Here is a 23,252-nt window from a genome sequence, read left to right as displayed (position 1 = left end):
TGAAAGAAAGTATTCACAATAGCCATTTGCATTCTCTTAGCAAAGTCAACCACCATCTGTCCTTCAGCGTTCCTCATCTGGAGTCCAAACCTACCCATCACCTCCTCATCATCTTTGTTTCCTGCACCAACATGTCCATTGAAGTCTCCACCAATTACAACCCTCTCACTTCTCGGGATGTTCTGTATGACTTCATCAAAGTCCAACCAAAATTCCTCCTTCTCTGCCAGCTCACATCCTACTTGTGGGGCATACCCACAAACAACATTGAACATCACACCTTCAATTTCTAGCTTCAGACTCATCATTCTGATAATCTTTTTACTTCTAAGACATTCCTAACAAACTCCTCTTTTAAGATAACCCCAACTCCATTTCTCTTTCTGTCTTCACCATGATATAACAACTTAAACCCCGACCCTAAGCTTCTAGCCTTGCTCCCTTTCCACCTGGTCTCCTGGACACACAGTATGTCTACCTTCCTTCTCTGCATCATGTCAACCAGCTCTCTACCTTTACCTGTCGTTGTTCCTATATTCAAAGTCCCTACTCTTAGTTCTATACTCTTGGCATTCCATCTCTCTCTTTTCCTCCTTCCTTCTTTTCCTCAACTCCCTCCTCTCCTTCTTCGACCAACAGTAGTCCATTTTCCACTGGTACCCTGAAGGTCAACAGTACCAATGGCGGCCGTTGTTAACCCGGGCCTTGACCAATCCGGTATGGGATTCATAGGTTTGATTCGCATATTGAAAGTGATTCCTTTTTTCAATAAATGTTGATTTCTTTAACTTTGCACCTTCGATTGAAACTTATTAAAAACAGACGCAATCTTGATAAATCACAGTGCGTATCAGTGACGTGCAGTCAGGGGAGGCAGGTGAGGCTGTGCCTCACCTGTCATCATGGAAATATCAAATGACAAAATAAATTAAAGTTATATTTATTTAATGATTTGTACTTTAACGTTCTTTTCCATTTAACGTCACCATCTTTGGATTTTTTTTCAAAATCGCTGAATTTTCACATTTACCGTTCAAATACTAAGTGGAGACGAGCAGTGAGGCAGCAGCCGGGTGAGCCTCACCACGGATTGCGCAATCACTATGCTAACTGTTGGCTTGCTCTGCAGTGAGACCGCATTGCTATCCTCTGCATATCACTCTTAAAGTGTTCAAAAGCTTTTAGTATATGAACTAAATTTCTACAGTTTAGCTGGTGTATATAATGTACAGTCACTGTACATTATAAACACTGTACGACAGTGTTTATTTTATTTTATTTTTATCAAAACAGTGTGCATAGGTGAGGCACACAGTTCACCTGCCTCATGACGGGGGGCGCTGGTGATTAGAGAATCTTCTTGCGACTCCTCGACTGCAGAATAATAGAATTAGTGAGAGCAAGCTACAGTAAATAGCAAGTTAAGTGCAACCATCCAGTCCTTTTTTCGTGTTGCTTGGCCTTATTTTCAGAATGGTGGATTACATATCTAAATTGAATCGAAGCAGGAGATAATAATTAAAGGAAGACCAACAACGGACTGTATAGCTCACAAACGGCGAGGGATGACTGTAAATCTCCTGGACAGCTTCTCAGCTTTTTGGCTCATTGAAACTATTCCTGAAGCGACAAAGTTTCTCCAGCTCGTGCTCACTGTTCCAGCTACTACTGCATCAGCGGAGCGGTCATTCTCAGCACAAAAGACTGAAAACATACAGTCGGAACAGGACTGATCAAGGACGACTTTCTTCACTCGCAATGATCTCCATTGAAACAGAGAGACTTGGACTTCATTTATAAGTAAAGGTAACATCATATTAACGGTTTTTTAATTCTTTTTTTCTATGCTACAGTTTGTATACAGTATGTAAAGAATGCTGACATGACATTTTAAACAAAACACGTTAACTGTTGCCAATGCTGGGTCCGAGAGGACAGTAATTTCATCTGTGCTGTATGTCATGCATATTAGCATATTTGACAATAAAGCTGACTTTGACTTTAATAAGCTACTCTGTGGAGTTCATATGTTTGTAAATCTGACTGTGATGACGTCAGTGGCTCACCAGCCATGAACCTCACCGCACGTCACTGGTGCGTATGTTATTTTAATCTATTTCCATTTCCTCCTCCCAGTATCTGCAAAATAGTATGTAAATGCCATCCATATCTTGCATATTCCTTGAGACAAATTTATTAACTGATACGCTGACGAAGATAGGAGGCGCCTCCTGGATAGGAGGCGAAACGTCCGAAACCTTCACTTTTGTACAGATGACGGCTGAAGAAACCTTCTCATCGATGGACCACTCCTGTACGACTGAGAGCTTACACAGACGGATAACTGATAAGGGCTATTTTTCACATTGGAAAAACAGTTAATAAATTGGGTTTTAGTGTTCTTACTGTGCTATGAGGTTTGCACACACTACATTTAATGCTTTCGGTTTAGTATATCTGGCCCAAACACTCCCTCCAAATGCTCCTGGCTCAGCCCCTCTGTCAAATTTTAGACCCTATTGTGGCCCGCGAGTCAAAACGTTTGCCCATCCCTGCCCTAAAGGCTACTGTGCCCTGAGCATATGCCTATGTTGCCTAATATATAAAATAGTCCTAGTGAGAACCCTTAAACCTGTATTCATTGAAGAAGAGGGGAAAAACACAATCATACTGTTTCAACCAAAATTAATCAGGATTATTTTATTTTTGGGGATTACTGATGTCAAGGTTTAGTATACTCACCCGCTGAGAATATGGATGCGCTCTGTGTTGTACTTGAGAGGTGTGAGTTCGGCTCTGAGAACCTGCAGAGCCTCCAAAACTTTACCATCCTCGAGATACTCCAAATACTTCTGCTGCAGCAGGAGGAACTTCATGCGCTGGACAGTTTAATGTTCAGAAAGCAGAGAAAAAAAATAGCAATGTGAATCCCACATGATATGTATAACACATTAGACACTTTAATCAAGCAGTGATCAACCCTGTCAGTAAAACCCTCTGTATTAAGTTTGACAATGTAAAATACCTACCACAAGAATGTATTGTATTGGGACTTTGTATCAACAGACACTTAAAACCAAAAACTCAGACTCATGTGCCAAAAATAAAACATATTCGGGACATCCCGATGTGAAATGTAAATTTCTCCACTGCGAGACTAATAAAGGCAAATCCAATCCAATCCAATCCAATCCCAAGAATTCAAGACTTGGACCTGTTTTCAAATGGAACAGTCTTATCTGCGTTTTTTTAGCTACCATGGCAATCATAGCAAATGATGCTAAATTGATAAGTAATTGTGCTACTAAAAAAATTGTGAAGGACAAAGGGCTGATCTCCGGCTGAGAGGCGGGCATAGGAACGCATGCTTGGTACAGGTCAAATTTCAACATTACAAATGAATAGGTGCTTCTATGTGCTTCAAAGTCTGCAAATGAGCATGTTAAAGTGCAATGGCACAGCTAACACGGTTTTCGGGTTCATGGTGCACATACAGCCAGTTGTCCTTCTCATTAACGCATGATGGAGCTCCAACACACCACATACTCAATCTGTCCTTCATTCATGAATATGCATAACCCCCAAAAAATGTTTAGTTGTGCTGGCGGTCTGTGGACACTCACCACTATCGCAGTTGGAGAATGCATCAGTGTCTTCAACTCATTTAGGTCACTCTCTGCCTAAATTAGGAAGGTAAAGCAAATTCATTTAACTATTCCAAATGACAAATTAAATCAGATACATGTTCATGGGGATATGACAGAGAAGTAAATAACTTGATTTAACCTTGTCCCACTCTCCTTCCATGACATGATTGCGAAACTTTGTGGCAGAGGGATGCTCTAGTCTGCACCCAGATTCTTGCATTAGGAGGTCCACCGTCTGACTGTTAACAACATATCACAGAGGACAAAATCAATTCACATCATTGACCTGGTAGTACATTATTAGATGTAACTTTTTGTGTTAGGTGGAGCTACTACCATACACACAGATGTGGCACGATTAAAGGCATTCTGATTCTGATATAAATAGATGTCCATCCATTATCTGAACCACTTAATCCTCACTAAAGTTGCTGGCGGGATGCCGGAGCCTATCCCAGCTGTCTTCTGGCAGTGGGCGGTGTGCACCTTGAACTGATTGCCAGCCAATCGCTGGGCACACAGAAGCAAGCAATCATTCGCGCTCACAGTCACACCTAAGGACAATTCCGAGTGCCCCATTAGACTGCCATGCATGTTTAGGAATGTGGGAGGAACCCATAGTATTCAGAGAACCTCCGTAGGCACGGGCAGAACATGTAAACTCCACACATAAAGTCACTGCACCTCTGCACTGTGAGGCCAATGTGCAACCCAGCTGCCTATAAATACTTAGAAACAAAACAAAACAAAACATAAAAACCAAACAAAAGGATCACCAAAATATAAAAGCTAAAAAGCCCACTTGCTCTAAAAACTAATTGAATTAAAAATATGTCCAAAACTACAACCTTTACAATTCTACCACAGTGGTAGAGAAGCGAGCTGAAATCATTCTATTCATTTATCGAGTTTTCTCAAGCACGTTGCCTAAGTCAAATGACATGTCAGTGTTTATGAGTGGTGCAATCAGATATTGCTTGATGTTTTGCAACTCGACAGTGCATGGCAATATGGTGAAAAGATCGAGCGTATTGACAATACAAGAAAAGTGCCATTCATCTTTTCGATGACGTCCTTTATGATGATGGCGTTTACTGTGCATAAAAGGAGGCCACTGTCTACAAATGTGTAATAATAATAATAATCTTTTCCCATCGGCTTTTCCCTTCAAGGGTTCGCCACAGCGAATCAGTGTCCGCATGTCGCATGTTTGTTTTGGCCAAGCTTTTACGTCGGATGCCCTTCCTGACATAATAATAATAATAATAATAATAATAATAATAATAATAATAATAATAATAATAAATTATTAGATTGGCCTTTATTAGTCTCCCAGTGGAGAAATTTACATTATCCAACAGCCAAGTTATGTAGCAACATTTATTTTTACCTTCACCACCATATTTGGCATGAGAGTAATGCAAAAGCAATTAAACCATTTCAAGTTACATTTCATTATTATTGTAATTGTTTGTGTTGCCCACTACATGTTTAAACAGCTAACTGGTATGTATGATAATACATTTTAAAAGTAAACTCCCAAACCTGCTTAACTTTATACCTTTATGCTTACCTTTAAAAACATTGTAATTTCAAATAGTGAAGAGAGAACTATTGAAATTGGTTGTCTATTGAAATTGGTTCTCTGTATGGAATCGTGAAAAAAAAACACATTTCAAGTTACGTTATTTATATTCCCGATTGTTTTTCTTTCGTATGCCCTCAATGTACTTAGTTTATTTTCATGTTTGTTTGTCCTCCGTATGAAGGTGTATGATGAAGTGAGATGGATACTGTAAACCCTATCTGGGTTACCAGATCAGACCTTGTTGAGTGTGCGTGTGTGGATGTATGTGTGAGGCAAAGACACGATTGAGGAAATTTCATGATTGATATCACCTGCGAAACGAGCTGATCATGTGATACCCGGAAATTGTGAAGCCTTTTTAAGAGCATGTGCTGAATAAAATGTTGTCTGGACAATAAGAGCCTATCGCTGGTCATGAGAGACGCAAAACGTGACAGGAGAAGAGCACTGGAGATTCTCCGTGAGCATTATGCTGGAAAGGACAAAACACGGGTGGTGAGTTTGTATTGCGAACTTTCCTCACTCTGAAAAGGCAGCTATGAGACAGTCACAGACTACGTCATCCGAGCAGAGACTCTATTCACCTCATTAAGAAGAGTAGAAGAGCACATTAGCGACAGGCTTCAGATAGCCATGGTGCGAAAAGGGCTTCCTGACTCTTACAAACCGTTCGTTGTGCACGTCACCCAATCAATCTAATGACAGAATGACCTTCGGCGAATTCAAAACTAAGCTAATAAGTTTTGAGAATACCGAAAAGTATGGAAAAGGTGACCAGAGTGCCAACAAAGACAATGTAATGAAAACCAGCGGGACTACAAAACCGCATGGGAGAGGGAGAGGAAGGAAAATTGACCTGGCTGATACTGAGTGCTACACCTGCGGTAAGAGAGGGCACATGGCCAGGACATGTCTCGCACTTCCCAGTCGAGAAGAGAGGAAAGAAGGTGGGACACGCCACATGAAGGGAGCTGCTGACGAGATCGAGTCAGAGCACACATTCTTCTTCAATCTAAATGACCATCCGACAAGTGGAAACAAGAAAGGCTTTATGGTCAACAGTGGCGCCACAGCACATATGGTCAACGACGTCACGAACTTCAAAACAGTCGAAAGAGCTTCAAACCCGAGGACCACATTATTGAGCTCGCAGACGGAACCAAGGTGAGCGGAATGGCAAAGATGAGAGGCGAGGCTGAGGTCTACTTGCTGGACAGCAAGGGACGACGCGTGAAGACGAGACTCAAGCAAGCACTCTACATCCCAGCATTTCCGCAGAACATCTTCTCCGTCAAAGCAGCAACAGCAAGTGGAGTAGAGGTCCGCTTCAAAGATGGTGATGACTGGTTAGTCCACAGGGATGGGACAAAATTCAAAATGGAGGTATTTGGTAGAATGTATTACCTAAACACAATAGAAGAGAAAAATGTCGATGAAGCATATGGTTGTTATGATATCCAAACTTGGAACAAAATACTGGGTCATTGTAACTTCAAAGATGTTGCTAAATTAGAAAAAGTGGTTAAAGGAATGTCTATTAGAGGGAAACACGAGCCTAATCAAAACTGTGAAATATGCACACAGGGCAAGCTTACACTTAGCAGGAACAGACATGCAGATGCTAAAGCTGCAACTGTGCTACAGCTAGTGCACACAGACCTGTGGGGTCCTATAGAACCGACAGATAGAAACGGCTACAGGTACTTGATAGCATTCACTGATGACCACAGTGGAATGATTTTTCCATATGTTATTAAGGCAAAGGCTGACACGACAAAGGCTACAGAAAAATTCATAGCCGATGTAGCTCCATATGGAAAAATAAAATGCATCCGATCCGACAACGGCACAGAGTTCACTAGGCAAGAGTTTCAATCTTTACTAAGAAAGAACGGGATAAGGCATGAGACGAGTGCACCCTACTCGCCCCATCAAAACGGTACTGCCGAGAGAGGTTGGCGAACACTATTTGAGATGTCTAGATGCATGCTGTTGGAAAGTAACCTTCCCAAGCAATTATGGACATATGCTGTACAAACGGCTGCTCAAATTCGCAACAGATGCTACAATTAGCGGCTACAGCAGACACCTTAATAGGCTTTTACAGGAAAGGTACCCAACCTTTCTAACATGCAAATATTTGGCTGTGAATGTTACGTGTATAAACAGGACAAAAAGAAGTTAGATTTCAGATGTGAAAAGGGGATTTTCGTAGGCTCTGATAAGTATAGTCCAGCCTATAATAGTATCGAGTGCTACACCTGCGGTAAGAGAGGGCACATGGCCAGGACATGTCCTCACACTTTCCAGCCGAGAAGAGAGGAAAGAAGGTGGGACACGCCACATCAAGGCCGACGCGGTCGAGGACGAGGCTGCGACGTCATGAAGGGAGCTGCTGACGAGATCGAGTCAGAGCACACATTCTTCTTCAATCTAAATGACCATCCGACAAGTGGAAACAAGAAAGGCTTTATGGTCAACAGTGGCGCCACAGCACATATGGTCAACGACGTCACGAACTTCAAAACAGTCGACAAGAGCTTCAAACCCGAGGACCACATTATTGAGCTTGCAGACGGAACCAAGGTCAGCTGAATGGCAAAGATGAGAGGCGAGGCTGAGGTCTACTTGCTGGACAGCAAGGGACAACGCGTGAAGACGAGACTCAAGCAAGCACTCTACATCCCAGCATTTCCACAAAACATCTTCTCCGTCCGATAGATATTAGTATAAATATAGTCCAGCCTATAATGTGTACTACAAGGAACGAGACAAGGAAAGTCCTGAAACATAGACTGGTGAAAGTTTTAATGAAAAACACAGATGGTCAAAGTCAAACGGGTTGTGACTTGTGGGACTATATTCAGACCTACAGTAAAGTACCCCTAAAGGAAATCAAACAGAGTCAAGATCAACCAGCGAAAAGCAAAGATTCGAGTGCTGAAGAGACAGTAGAAACAGGCAATATTCAGACTGAACAGGGAAGGAGGTTTCCTAAAAGACAAAAAAGGGCTCCAGAATATTTAAAGGAGTACATATGTAAAACTAAGTGTGATGATGACAAAGCTGAAAATATTGACTATTTCTACAAAGTAACATACGGTGTACCTAGGACTTTTAAAGAGGCTATGCTATCTGAAATGTCAAAAATGTGGGCTACTGCAATGGAAGAGGAGATGGAATCCCTGAAAGAAAATGAGACTTTCACTCTGACCCCAGTAGCAAAGGGCAAACAAGCAGTGGGAGGTCGCTGGGTGTATACGGTGAAAGAAAACCCAGATGGATCTGAGACTTGTAAAGCCAGATTTGTGGCAAAGTGATTTGGTCAAGTGGAAGGAATTGACGACTGAGAAACATTTTCGCCGACAGCTAATATGAATTCCATTCGAGCACTGATGCAGGTGGCTGTGCAAGAAGATCTCACCCTACACCAAATGGATGTGAAGACTGCATATCTCCATGCCCCAATGGACTGTGATTTATATGTGGAGCAACCTGAAGGTTTTGAGATCACATCACAAACAGGAGAACGTTTGGTATGTAAGCTCAACAAATCACTGTATGGCTTAAAGCAGTCAGGGCGTAACTGGAACATGTTACTAAACAATCACCTCATAAAGAATGGTTTTATACAAAATCATGCTGATCAGTGTGTTTACTGCAGAGAATCCGAAAATGAAAAGGTCATGTTTTTCGTGTTTTTCTTTTTGTTTGCTGCATGAAATTGTGAACATGTCTTTGAGTGGGAGTGTTGAGTGTGCGTGTGTGGATGTGTGTGTGAGGCAAAGACGCGATTGTGGAAATTTCATGATTGATATCACCCGCGAAACGAGCTGATCATGTGATACCCGGAAATTGTGAAGCCTTTTTAAGAGCCTGCGCAGAATAAAATGTTTGTCGAGTTCCCAGACCAATGATTGACACTGCTGTGCATCATTTCTACAAAAAGTTACCATTTTGGTTACTGTTAAAACGCTAAGACCGCTGCCAGAATGACTAGCGCAACAGACCTGAACTATATTCTCGTTGATTATATATAAAGAAATGATCATTTAAAAAATATGTCATACTAACTGCGGTGATAATACTGTCTGTCCTTTAGAAGTCAAGGCAGTCAGTCACTCATCAACGGGTCAATGTGGCGGGCCCACAATGTGACACAGGCTTTAGTTTCAACAGCGTGGTCAATGTCCCGATTTTATGTGACAAGAAACTATTCATTGAAGACGAGGTTGCAAATATGTATTGCCAGTGGCGGTCCGTGCATTTCACACCTAGGCCTTCAGTGAAGTTCTGCTTAGTCAGACTTGAACAAATATCCCTCGTAATACCATAATTTATGACACAACGGCTGGAGATATCATTTACAAAAGCACACACACGCAATACTGGGCGTGGCATCACCTTAATCGTCTACAACACAGGCTATTTTCCGGAGCAATTACACATCAATAAATCTGCATCAGCAATTAGAACTTGTCACTATACGTGATACCGCAAACACTTAAAAATAAAAGGAAATTTAAAATCATTTGTCCACAAAGTTTTATGAAGTCCACCAAGAATATGCAATCTTTAACAAGATTTTACGCTAAATTACAAAATGTCAGTTTAATATAAGAAAAACAACAAGACGTTCACAAAACGAACTATTTGTTGAAAATAAAAGTAAACAAATCTTTTTCATTTGTTCTTGAGAATAGGCTTACCTACATGTGACAGCGAGTTGTCCTCTCCTTCAGCCATTGTGGGTTAAAAAAGCGAGTAGATATACTTGTTTTTTCTGCTAAAGTTTCCAGGTCTGATCTGTTGTCAGCTTGGTTGATTTGCATAGCGCTGCCTCCCCTGAGGGCTGAGGTAAAGTGAGTATCCAATCACAGGACGCGTACGTCATGTTCAACGCGAGGCCCTCGAGCTGGCCTTACTGTGCCAACTCGTGATCTGATTGGCTATCGCAACTGTATATCAACTACATGTGCCCGTTCATGTACAGTGCACAGACGCCCTCACTGTTGATTCTGAAGGCGTAGGTCAGATTTCATACAGCCTGGCGACACAAACTAGCTGAATTTTGATTGGATTAAAAACTCTGACCTAAAACTACAACACTGAAAGGAGCATAACCAAATGGATATAATATAACATCAAGAAAACAGTATGTAGAATAATTATATATATATTTAGAAAAAATACTTTTTTAATGAAATTGACTTTTATTATAATTATGATAATGATATCTGATTATGTTAGGCCAGCAGAGAAGGCCTCGCTGGCCCTGACGGCCCACCACTGTGTATTGCGAATGGCACACTTAAATTTCGGAATTCACGTTTGATGGCGTTGCTATTCCCTGACGCAGGTAAGCGCTTTGTCGTCATAGAAGACAGAACTCACACCAATTTCTCCCCAAATAGTTGTCAAATGTAACATATGCGCGTCCCATGTTGATGCTGGGTACATTGCAAAGTCCACTCCATTTCACTTACTTGAGACCCAAATCGTGTAAATGTTGCCCAATGAGCCTGATGACGTCTTCCTCAGACTGAGACAGGCGCTTCTTTTTCTTGACGCCACAGTTGATGTCGCCCGAGCTGTTGTTGTTGATGTTGTTGGTCGCGGGCTGGGTTGACACTCCGTTGTTGTTACTCACTGGGTTTCCATTGTTGGTGGCTGACACAAGTCCATTGGAGTGAGCTGCTCCAGCGGCGGACAAGTCGCCGTTCTGGGTACCGTTTAGGCTGGACACTTCAGAGTCACGGTCCGGTACTGCCCCGTTAGCCTGCATGTTAGCACACTTTGTTTGGCGAGGTCAAATAAAAGCTCGAAAGACGCAGGGGGGCAACGAAACCACCGGCAAAGCAGCCGACAGGCCCACTGACCCAGATGCAGCCCCCCCAACTGTCTCGTTCCCTCGCGGCCGAGTAATACGCGGCGGTTGCTGCGACAAAAAAAGATAACAGTTCGACTCGGAGGACGAAGAGACGAAGTCGGCAATTATTCCTATCGCCACATTTTGCGGGATTTCGAAATATTTGGTGCTGTCATTTAGCGCTTCGGTCGCGATAAAGTTACTGGTTATTAAGGCTTGTTATTGTTGCTCTCAGACAGCTGCAGCCCTGTTATGGATTTACGCAGTGACGTCGGCGGAAATTCCTTCATGTCTTTTTTGTACGTGCGGCGTCACCGCTAGGGGCGCACGCGTGCCTGATCCCTCCACGTCCATTAATCCGCACCACCACCAATTACAACATCACTGGATGCATGTGCGATCAGAGGACAGTTCAAGGGGAGCCAGAGCCATAGAAAAAACTCAATGTGGGACAGTTTGAACAGATAAGTATTAATTTCGAGTTGTGTTTCAAACTATCACTACTACAACTATTGGGTGTATTTGTTTGCCACTTTGATGGTTCATGTACACATTCCAGTCCGAAAGGCTCTACATGAGGCTTCCGATAAGCAGTATTTTTTTTAATTCCGCTACTGACCAATAAAATGATTGAAGGTTTGGGTGGTGAATATTGTACATTAAAGAAATGCTGATTTAACATAAATCCGATTGGGCTGTGAGATGTGCAAACTTGGATTGGATTGGATTTGCCTTTATTAGTCTCACAGTGGAGTAATTTACATTTCACTTGGGTCAATTAGTGGAGCCAAGAGTTCAAAATAAATGTGATTAAGTGGGATGTAGCTGTAATGCTGAACACAAATAGAAATCAGACTGTATTTCAACCACAAAGGAGTATGAGTCATCCTGAGTCATTTGCCAAAGTGGTTTTTGAGGCGACTTTTGAAGATGGGCAAGCGAGGAGGCTTGCCGAATGGAAGGTGGCAGGTCATTCCAGGAAGACGGACCATCAACGGAAAAGGCTCGATCCCCCCCAGAGCTTCCGTTTAGTTCTCGGTACTTCTAATAATGGCTGGTCAGATGACCCGAGGCGCCGGTAAGGTGTTTTGGGGCGGATGAGCTTGGGAGAGGCAAGGTGGCACAAGGTCATTTAAAGATTTGAAAACAAAGAAGAAGAATCATGAAACACTGGACGTGATGTTATTCTGTCCATTTGTGCCAATGGATGGTCCTCACATGAGATTAGCCTTGATGTTGAGAGTGGTGTGGGAGCTGTGCCTCAGGGATGGGAGGTTGTGAATTTGGGACATCATAGATGACACACATCGTCTGTAGTGTGCCATCGTCAGTAGTGAGAGCGATATAGAGAGAGATGTAAAGATAGATAGAGAGAATCTAGGGATAGAGAGATAGAGATAGAGCGATCGAGAGGTAGGTAGAGATAGAGAGAGAGAGAGATGTAGAGATAGAGGTAGAGATAGAGAGGGTAGAGGTAGAGATAGAGATAGGGAGATAGATTTAGAGATAGAGATAGAGAGATAGAAATAGAGAGAGATTTAGAGAGAGGTAGAGATAGAGAGGGTAGAGGTAGAGAGATAGAGATAGATAGAGATAGAGTCAGACAGATAGACTGGATAGACAGATAGAAAGTTAGATAGACAGATAGGTTGATCACGCCTGCGCTTGTGTCCCATGCCCAATCAGATGTTCAGAAGCTGGTAGGGGGGGGGGTCTTAGGTTGCTGACCTATGAGCCCAACAAGGGTCCTTCCGCTTCATCCAGAGCCAGTGGCTGCTTCTTTCTGCCGCTTCAGAGAGTGACTTAACTGTGTGCCGCAGAGCCTGTCCATGGATACCCAGGTCTTTTAGCAGCCTGATGGTGGAGGAAGCCACAAACCCTCTGCATCCAACTTCAATTGGATATACTTTGGTTTTCCATCCCCGCTGTTGTGCCTCCACTGCGAGTTCTGTGTAGCGCAGCTTCTTGCGCTCATAGGCCTCTTCAACAGAGTTTTCCCACGGGACTGTGAGTTCTGCGATGTAGACAGCCTTGAGTGACGAGGACCAGAGCACCAAGTCTGGTCTGAGGGTGGTGGCTGCAATCTCCGCTGGGAAAACCAATTGCTGGCCAATGTCAACCCGCATCTCCCAATCGCGGGCCCCGGATAGCTGTCCAACTTCTGGTTTAGCAGTAGGATGGTTGGGCTTTTCCTGTCCTCTCGGATGAAAGTCAATGGTGCTGTGCTGGACGTGGTGGCTCGCATTGGCAAGGAGTTGATGGTATTCCTCTTGCTCTCAAGGACAACTGCCAAACTCTTTAGGACCTGGTTGTGCCTCCAGGTGTAGCGGCCTTGTGTGAGGCTGGTCTTACAACCGGTCAGGATGTTCGTTGTACTAAATTCATCCTGTCTACTTGATAACTAATGTTAAGCAGATTCCTTACTTACAGACAGTGTATTGTAGGTGTTCAAATACCTGAACTGACAGGCAAGCCACGCCCCCCGCTGTCCGCTCGTCCCTCCAGGATGCTGCTCCAGGTAGTAGAGAGGTAGTCGTTTCTGACAGGTAGGTCACGCCCTCATAGCAACACCAGCTGAAAATGGCGCGTCACAGCAACATCCGTGACACTCTGACGATGGCGGAAGTAGTCGCCGAAACATGTCAGGTATTTGAACACCTACAATACACTGTCTGTAAGTAAGGAATCTGCTTAACATTAGTTATCAAGTAGACAGGATGAATTTAGTACAACGATTACGGGAAAGTTTTGGAGAGACATGCGTCAAGGAGTTTCGCCTCCTCGAAAAGCTGTCAAGGAAACGGGCTCGCTATCGAAACCACCTGAGATTCAACCTGCGCTGCCGGGACGAAGAAGTCGTTCCGGCCAGTCTGAGGATTAAAAACCCGATCCCAACCAGGAACGCGGAAAGAATCATCAAAAAGGTGCGGATGACTCTGATAAAAGAACGAATACGATGCACAGCAAACAAACTCAATAACATTAGCAGTGATCTACAGCGGCAAACGGAGCAATTCGAACTCCGGTTCCCCCTGGACAATTACACAAAAACAACGCTACACGGACAACTTCACAACATACACGAACAGGAATTCACCGCGACCAAAAACCGACACATCCGGAAATTAGACAAACTCATCACGCAAAAGAAAAAGGCCGAATCAAACACATTTCAGACAAACGACAAATGGATACATAAAATGTCACGCCACAACCTCACACAAGCAGAACGCAGCATATTATCAAAAGGTCTCAACTACGCAGTCACCCCCAAAAAAATACCATACGACGATTTCATTCTCGCAACGGAATTAGCGTGTGAAAAAATACAGAACCCAGGACAAAAAGCAGCACTACGCAATGAAATAGCAGGCATTTTAAAAACGGCCAAACCACCACCCAGCAATATTACTAAAGAGGAAGCAAGAGCCATGATAACACTATCAAAAAACAAAGACATCACAATACTCCCCGCAGACAAAGGCAGAACAACAGTTATTATGGACACAGAAAAATACGAAAAACAGATGCAGCAGTTATTACAGGACGACGCCTATGAAATATTAAAGAAAGACCCAACAGAAGAAAAGAAAAACAAACTTAAAGCACTACTCAAACCCCTATTAAACGAAAATAAAATAAACAAAGAGTCGTACAACCACCTGGTACCTACAGCAAACATCATCCCCAGGATTTACGGCACGCCAAAAATACATAAACCCGATGCACCCCTCCGCCCCATAGTAGACAGCATCGGATCAGTCACATACAACCTCTCCAAAGCACTATCGGAAATAATAAAACCGCTATTGGGACACACGGACCAACACTGCGAGAACTCAAAGCAACTCGCCACAGAACTCGCCACCATAAAATTACAGAAAGACGAAATGTTCATATCACATGACGTCACCTCACTTTTCACAAAAACACCCACCAAAGCCACCATTCAGATAGTACAGGACAGACTCAAAACAGACAGGACACTCAAAAAACGCACAAATCTTACAGCACAAGACATAACCCAGCTACTTCAATTCATAGCCACATCCACATATTTCCAATACAGATACACCATATACAGACAAAAAGAAGGGTTCGCCATGGGGGACCCACTCTCTGCCAGCATGTGTGGATTCTTCATGGAGGACCTGGAACAGAAAGCACTTTCAACAGCCCCGGAAATATACAAACCAACACTATGGAAACGGTATGTGGACGACATCTTGGAAAAAATCAAAACAGGACATACGCAACAGCTTACTGAACACCCAACTCCATAGACACCACAGGCAGTATCAAGTTCACCCATGAAGAAGAAACAAACCACTCCATCGCCTTCTTGGACTTGAACATACACCACACGGACAACGGGGACATCAAAATAAAAGTACACAGGAAACCTACACATACTGACCAATATCTCCTTTGGACATCTGAACACCCCACTATTCATAAGTTGTCAGTCGTCAGAACATTACATGAACGCACCACAATAATCACGGACCCGGAAGACAAAACACAGGAGGAAAAACATATACAACACGCACTGAAAAAATGCCAATATCCCCAGTGGGCAATAACTAAAGGGGCAGAGCAGGTCAAAAACAAAAACAACACAAGACAGGGAAGAAAGAAAAAGCAAACAAACAAACAAGAACACAGAGCAATGGTAACACTACCGTACATAAGAGGAATCACAGAACGCATACAAAGGGCACTGAGGAAACACAACATAAACACACCGGTCAAACCACACACAACTCTCCGTCAAATCTTGGTACACCCAAAGGACAAAATACTCCCGGAAAACAAATGTAACTCAATATATGAAATCCCATGCAAGTCATGCAATAAATCATACATCGGGGAGACAGGAAGGAGTTTCAATACAAGAAAAAAAGAGCACAAGAACGAGTGCGAGAAGGAGACGGCAACAATCCAAACAAGAGCAATAAAAGAACAAGCACAACAGGAGCACCATAAATCAGCCATCACGGACCACTGCAAAAGAGAGAACCACATCATGGACTGGGAGAAGGCCAGAGTCATCCGCACCGAAGACAACAAACATCAGCGCTGGATCAGGGAGGCCATTGAAATCCGAAAGCGAGGACCAAGGACCATCAACAGGGATGAGGGAGCTTACATGCTCTCTACTACCTGGAGCAGCATCCTGGAGGGATGAGCGGACAGCGGGGGGCGTGGCTTGCCTGTCAGTTCTGACAGGTAGGTCACGCCCTCATAGCAACACCAGCTGAAAATGGCGCGTCACAGTAACATCCGTGACACTCTGACGAAGGCGGAAGTAGTCGCCGAAACATGTCAGGTATTTGAACACCTACAATACACTGTCTGTAAGTAAGGAATCTGCTTAACATCGGTCAGGATGTGTTTGAGAGTTCCTGGCGTTCGACAGAGGTCACAGGTTGGATCTTCGCCATACCATTGGTGGACGTTTTTTGGAGATGGGAGCACGTCATTGATAGCTCTGATGATGAAGCTGATGTTGCTTGCCTCCATTTCCCAGAGATCCTTCCAGCTGAGCCTTCTCTTCTCCAGGCCTTCCCACCTCATCCATTGTCCCTGCTTGGCAAGAGAGACAGCCCGTGCAGTTCTTTCAGCTTCCTCTTGGCGATAATAGTATCTTGAAAATAACTAAAATGTTTAGAGAACATTGAAGGGAAGCCAGAGTAGGAGATACGTGCCCTCTTCTACGAGTACCAGTCAAGAGGCGAGCAGCAGCATTCTTCAGCATTTTAGCAGGATAATTGAAAAACGCTTTGCTTACCAGTAAGGCAAGTACTGGTTACTCGTGAGGCAAAATTGCACAGAGTAAACTCTACTATCACTGACAAAATGCTACGAGTTTATATGTGGTGCTTCACGAGGACTGTTGTGCTATGAACATGCAGATGTCAACTAGTGCAGCTTTATATTATAGTGGCATGAAGTCCTCACAACAGAGACGACAAAGAATACTGGCCTACCAACAGACGGACCTTAAGGGAGAGATATTGCTGATTGCAGTTGAAAATAATGGTCATAAAAATGACTGGTTGACATAAGAAAAAGAACAAAAAACAATTCACTTTATTATGACAATTGAAATGAACAACGTAACATCGACTTATAGGTATTTAAAATGAAAAAGCATTCTCGGCATCAAATGTTCAAAAGTGATACAGTAGACCTCTACAATACAGTATAAATCAAGTGGGCAAAAGCGGTGGGCTCATTATCATCTATTGAAGAGTCAAAGAAAATTGGGGCATTGAGGGGGATGAGTACCACATGGAGAAATCTATGCAGTCTTTTGGTGCTTTTCGGTGGACTTGTAGAAGTGATTTAACAATGTAATACATGGAATTAACACATTATTTAAAGTGCTATCTTGTTACCCCGGATTCTTGGAAAATACAAACAAGGAAACAATCTCAAAACCATGTTTTGGGTTGAACAATTAATCATTTCATGAGGATTGGCACTTTCACATGTACGTGTAAAAATGTTCCAGGTGTTTGCAATTAATTCCTCTCACCTAGAAATACTGTTTTGACTCTTATGTACAATAGCATCTTTTTTATGGAATACAATTTTACATTATACTATAAAAATGAATGACTTATCATTTTCTTAAAACAGCACGTCAAGGTTTTCAGAGGAAACTATTGCACTTTGATCTGGTTATACAGCAGAGGTTTCCTAAATGCACTGAATCAAAACCCATGTCATGTTGACTCCTGTGTGTCCCGGGAGGCACCTTGCACATCTAAAATGGCAACTTTATGCAGAAGGATGCTGTCATCTCTGCCAATGCCTTGAAACAATGTGCTGCTGACTCCACTTTTCAATTTAAAGGTGCTGAAATGATCAAATTTTCCTACACATTTTACCAGAAATGGACAGCCCAACATGAAACGGCTCTGCAACAGTCCTATGATGTTAACATTGATAAAAGTAACTGGACTTAGAATTTTTGCTTCCTTTGAAGAAGCAATACAAATGGACTGGTGGTTTGTATACCCTAACGGTGCTGGTTTTGCATAAAATTATTCCAAAGAGTATTTTAGGCTAAAAAATAAATTTTGGAGTACTATACTTCATGAAAACAATTGTTTACTTGATTGGTTGTCATTATAGTGTGAAATTCTTAATCACAAAATAAAGCATGTAAATATCATTATGACAGAACACCCCAATCAGTTAGAAATGACAGAAACAACAAACATTCTTCCAAACAGGACAGAGAGAGGCAAAAATGGCAGTGTGTACAATTCATGTTTTTGTATACAATTTTGACCTGAGAAGTAACTAAAGCTGTTAAATTTATGTCGGGAATCGAAAGCAGATTAATGGCACAAACACATTTAAAGACTGAAGTAAAGTGCAGGTGCCTCAAAATTGTACCCTTGTTAGAACAATTCCTTCCATCACTGGTTTGTTTGCCAGTTGTTGAAGCTTTCAAGTAGTGTAGTTATTTCCATCACTGATCAAAACCAAAAGGAAACATAGGCTGTATTGTATATGTAAAGGTATTTAGATGAGAAGGTTTCTTCAGCCGTCATCGGTACAAAAGTGATGGACCAGTCGATGGACCACTCCTGTACGACTGAGAGCTTACACAAAGGTATTTAGAATAGATGAGTTCTGATTTCAACCTGTTATTAACTTGGATGCAAGCCCAACATCAGCAGTCCACCATACAAAATAAATAAATAAATAAATAAACACATTCACTTGACTAATTTGGTCCCAACTTTGAATTAAATTACTGTCGATTTTTCGACATTTTATTACTGTGTGGCTCTTATTTGTTAAACCCCCAAAATAACAGATCTTGGTCCCGTAAAGGAAAAGCAAAACAAAACAGAGATGATCAATTGGCAGACTACAGTCCCGATCCAGACCCAGGTGGTCTTTCTATGTGGAGCCAAATTTTGATGAATACTTTGATAAATTTAACTCGTCCGACTTTGGGGTCTCTATTTTGTCCTGTGAAGATTTCTGGTATCTTTTATGATCATAGAGTTTAGTGTCTAGACAGCAGAAATGCACATGTTGTGTGCGTGATGCTTCTTCCAATGTAACAACTCTGCAAATGAAATGGCTTCATCAAAGTGGCGAGTGCTGCAACTGTTTTTTCGGTGTGGTAGAAACATAGTGAGGGTCACTGGGTCAACAGATAACGTGACACTCCAAAACAAGCTTTGTTAATATTATTTCATGTTGCTTATGAAAAAGTATTTTAAAACCAAATGTAGCAACTTCGTTTCTTCTCGGACATTCAAAACTTGGTCTTTGTTTCTTTCATATGGACTGTATTTGGTTCATTTCCTAGTTAAGAATTTTTGGGTGTCCTGTCCTGAGCAATATTTCAAATGCATTTGAGAAAAGTTCTACTTGTTCTAGTTCAGTGAGAAAAAAATAACTGAATGTAATTTCCTAAACTGGTCCTTTTTAAACCGATGACCCCTGATATGAACACAAGAGGTCAAATAATAGCCAAAAACCTCACATATTATCAATGAATTTGTGTTTGTATGAATGGAAAAAAAATAATTGGAAGAATAATTCGGCGGGCGGCCCGGTAGTCGAGTGGTTAGCACACCGGCTTCACAGTGCAGAGGTCGCCGGTTCGCGTCCTGGTCCGGCCTCCCTGTGTGGAGTTTGCATGTTCGGGGAGAACATGCAAACCGCGTGGGTTTTCTCCGGGTCCTCCGGTTTCCTCCCACAGTCCAAAAACATGCATGGCAGGCAGATTGACCACTCCAAATTGTCCCTAGGTGTGAGTGTGAGAGTGACTGTTGTACGTCTTTGTGTGCCCTGCGATTGGCTGGCAACCATTCAGGGTGTCCCCCGCCTCGTGCCCGAAGACAGCTGAGATAGGCTCCATCAACCCCCGCCACCCTAATGAGGAATAAGCGGTACGGAAAATGAGATGACAGAGATAATTCGGCATTATAATAATGTAGTTTGATTGGCTATAAGTTTAGTTAGACATTTAGTCTCGCCTACTTTTGATATTGCTCGGCCAACAATAGTTTCAGAAGTTCACTGTGAATATCTTATCATAAAATGGCAAGAAAAATAAAATAAAGTTGTCACAATAAACTGTCATTGTCGTTTAAAAGCACAGTCAATGGACAGTAACAGTGGACTTGAGATGGTGGAATCCTTCATCTAAAATTTGGTAATCACGTCAGTGATAGGCACTTCTATCTATCAACAAGTAACAGAAACGCGATCTGCTCTGTGGCTGCAATCTTGTCTCTGTCCAAAAACATGCACTGCTTTACCGATTACTCATATCGATGGCCCAGGCCAGCAGTTTAAGTGTGCTTTCGAGATTTCATGAAACAGACGAGGGAGGACAGGACAATACTAACGGAATTAACCTATTGCCCGGCTAATAGCAATACATTAACTGAGGACATTCAGCAGTGCACAGACAGACAGACAGACAGACAGACACACACACACACACACACACACACACACACACACACACACACACACACACACACACGCACACGCACACGCACACACACACCTACCTATGAACGCCCCTGCTCCACAGGACAGCTCGCTTCCGGTCAAATTTTTGGGGATTGCAAATATACATGTAGATACGTAGTTGGATGTTGAAGTCACAGTGTGACACACACACACACACACACACACACACACACCTATGAACGCCCCTGCTCCACAGGACAGCTCGCTTCCGGTCAAATTTTTGGGGATTGCAAATATACATGTAGATACGTAGTTGGATGTTGAAGTCACAGTGTGATTCCAGTCTGCGATTAATTTTTCAAAAATGCGGTTTCCCCCATTCATTTCTGTCTGCAAATTCAAATTGTGCAATCCTTTGAATGACGTGTCACCTGTTTATACTACTTGCACATAATTGTGTTACACTTTCACACAGAAGTAAAGCCAGAACTCCAATTGAGTAGTGTGCCCATTACAAACGATTCAACTATGGCATTGAATTAAGAGTACATTCTCTAGTGGCATTAAAAAGGGAATTGCTTCCCATCGAGGTGAAGACATCGTCAGTAAAGAGCGGCTTGTTGACAGACGGCTGTTCAAGCATGTCCGCAGTAATTCATAAAACTTGTTGCTGTCAATTTTGTCTTCAGCAGAGTCTGCAAAAGGATTTGGCTACACAGAGTGTAGGCATTGTTTGAAGAGTATGAGGGCATTTCATGGTTTCAAGGCAAATTACTTTGAATTCTAAAGTTCTTTCCACTACTTCTCTGAATTAACCATACTTTTGGTATTATTCTTTTATGCTTGAGTTTAGCTGTCCACAACTTGATGGGGAAGAGTGACAGAGGAGCCATTGAGAAAGGAACCTTGTTTATCCCTTCCCTTGAGAAAATAAGTCAGCAGCTCCCCCTTTCCTTTCACAAAGATAGGCCCCCTCCTCACAAAGCGGAAGCCATACTCTTTGAGAATGTTGAAGCAATCCTCCACCACCTGGGGGAAACAAACACAACAGAATACAATTATCCAGATTTAGCTACAGCGATACTTATTATTAGCTTCCAGTTTTCCCAAATATTATTGTTAAAACCATGTGATTCCCCCCCGTCTTAAGTACAGTGGGACCTCGGTTTACGAACACCTTGCCTTACGAACTTTTCGGTTTACGAACGTTAAATTTATGAAAATGAAACCTTGGCATACGCACTACTTTTCGGGATACACACGGAGCGGCGCCCCACCACGGCTGGCGGAGTAATTCTCGGCGGAAGAACACCAAACCACACGACCAAACAGCGCCACAGCCGGCCTACCTTCACCCCCTTTCTCTGAGTGCACTTGTCGTTCGTCTTCAAGGATTTATCACATATACTTTTGCAGTTATGGTACCGAAAAAGACCCCACAATAGGCTTGTGTTCAGCTGAAGAAGACGCAAAACAAAATTACAGTCGAGGAGAAGGAGATCATTGCCAAAACACGAATGAGGTGTGCATTTGTTTGACTTCACGGCCCAGTACCAATATGCTAAGTTCACCATTGCTACCATCCTTCGCAACAAAGAAGCTATTAAAGGTACAGTGAGACCTCAACTTACGAACTTAATTGGTTCCCAGACAGAGTGTGTAAGGCGAAAAGTGTGTATCTCAAAAAAATAATTCCCATAGTAAACCATTAAAATGGGCATAATCCATTCCCGGTTTTCCATAAAATATACAGTAAAGTCTCGTTATATCGATATTCTAGGGAGTCTGAAAAATATCGATATTCTAGGGAGTCCGAAAAATATCGATATAACCGGGACTATCGATATATCCGACCCTGCGCGCATGTAATTTTCTCCGTGCGTGCATAGAAATAGTATCGTAATAAGCGGGACCATCGATATAACCGATATCGATATAACGAGACTTTACTGTACTTTTCAACTACATAAGCCTTAAAACTACACACAACATACCTTATTCTATGTATAATAAATGTGCTATTGTATTGTAATGAAAGAAATACACTGCATTGTATCAAAAAGTCACTTGGCGTTGCAGGTCGAAGGTCAAAGGGAATTGCTGTTTGCAAAGAGAGGCGCATTACATGACGACTGTAATTAAAGAAATAAACTGTGCTGTAAAATAAAGTTTTATTTACCTTTTTGATGGTCGTTGATGGCTTATGGAAGGAGAGTCACCTTCCATAATGACTGTTGGTAACTTAACCTCTGGTGCTGTTCGGTCGTGTGCTTCCGCCGAAGATCACTCCGCCAGCCGTGGTGGGTGTGTATTATGAAAATAGTTCTTATTATAAGGTTTAATTTTCATAAATTTGACGTTTGTAAGACAAAAAGTTTGTAAGTTGAGGTGTTTGTAAGTTGAGGTCTCACTGTATATGTGTCGCTAAAGATGTTTCCGTGCTGTCAAAGCAACAGCCTCGGGCAATAGAAGAGGTTGAGAAACTTCTGTTAATTTGGATTAACGAAAAGCAGCTAGCCGGCGACAGCGTGAATAAAGCAATTTTATATATATATATATATATATATAAACCGCTACAAGCCAAGTGGACTCCTCTTTCTAAGCGGTTTTCAAAACTCTCAAGTACACTTTTCAGTCATAGTGTAGTCCAAAGCACGAAACAGGCTTCTGATTGGCTGCCGGTGCCGAG

At 42.4% G+C, this 23,252-nt stretch overlaps 2 protein-coding genes across 2 annotated transcripts in view; both read right to left on the bottom strand.

Annotated features, from left to right (window-relative positions):
* The window catches only part of wdr26a (WD repeat domain 26a), a 30,514-nt gene extending 19,138 nt beyond the window's left edge, over nt 1-11,376 (bottom strand). The window contains exons 1-4 of the mRNA XM_088998458.1: nt 10,722-11,376; nt 3,787-3,886; nt 3,624-3,680; nt 2,743-2,879 (exon numbers count right to left, since the gene is read on the bottom strand). Of these exons, the coding sequence (XP_088854584.1) occupies nt 2,743-2,879; nt 3,624-3,680; nt 3,787-3,886; nt 10,722-11,020 (593 nt within the window). The 5' untranslated portion in view covers nt 11,021-11,376. The remainder of the gene's footprint in view (nt 1-2,742; nt 2,880-3,623; nt 3,681-3,786; nt 3,887-10,721) is intronic.
* Nucleotides 11,377-17,163: 5,787 nt separating this feature from the next.
* adcy3a (adenylate cyclase 3a) overlaps nt 17,164-23,252 on the bottom strand; it is a 39,141-nt gene continuing 33,052 nt past the window's right edge. The window contains exon 21 of the mRNA XM_088998021.1: nt 17,164-21,592. Within this exon, the coding sequence (XP_088854147.1) occupies nt 21,413-21,592 (180 nt within the window). The 3' untranslated portion in view covers nt 17,164-21,412. The remainder of the gene's footprint in view (nt 21,593-23,252) is intronic.

The sequence above is a fragment of the Hippocampus bargibanti genome, linkage group LG06 (assembly GCF_051943395.1).
Source record: "Hippocampus bargibanti isolate YZ-2025 linkage group LG06, ASM5194339v1, whole genome shotgun sequence".
Lineage (NCBI taxonomy): Eukaryota > Metazoa > Chordata > Actinopteri > Syngnathiformes > Syngnathidae > Hippocampus > Hippocampus bargibanti.
The sequence above is the reverse complement of the archived record's forward strand: the minus strand, read 5'-3'. Positions and strand labels throughout refer to the sequence as shown.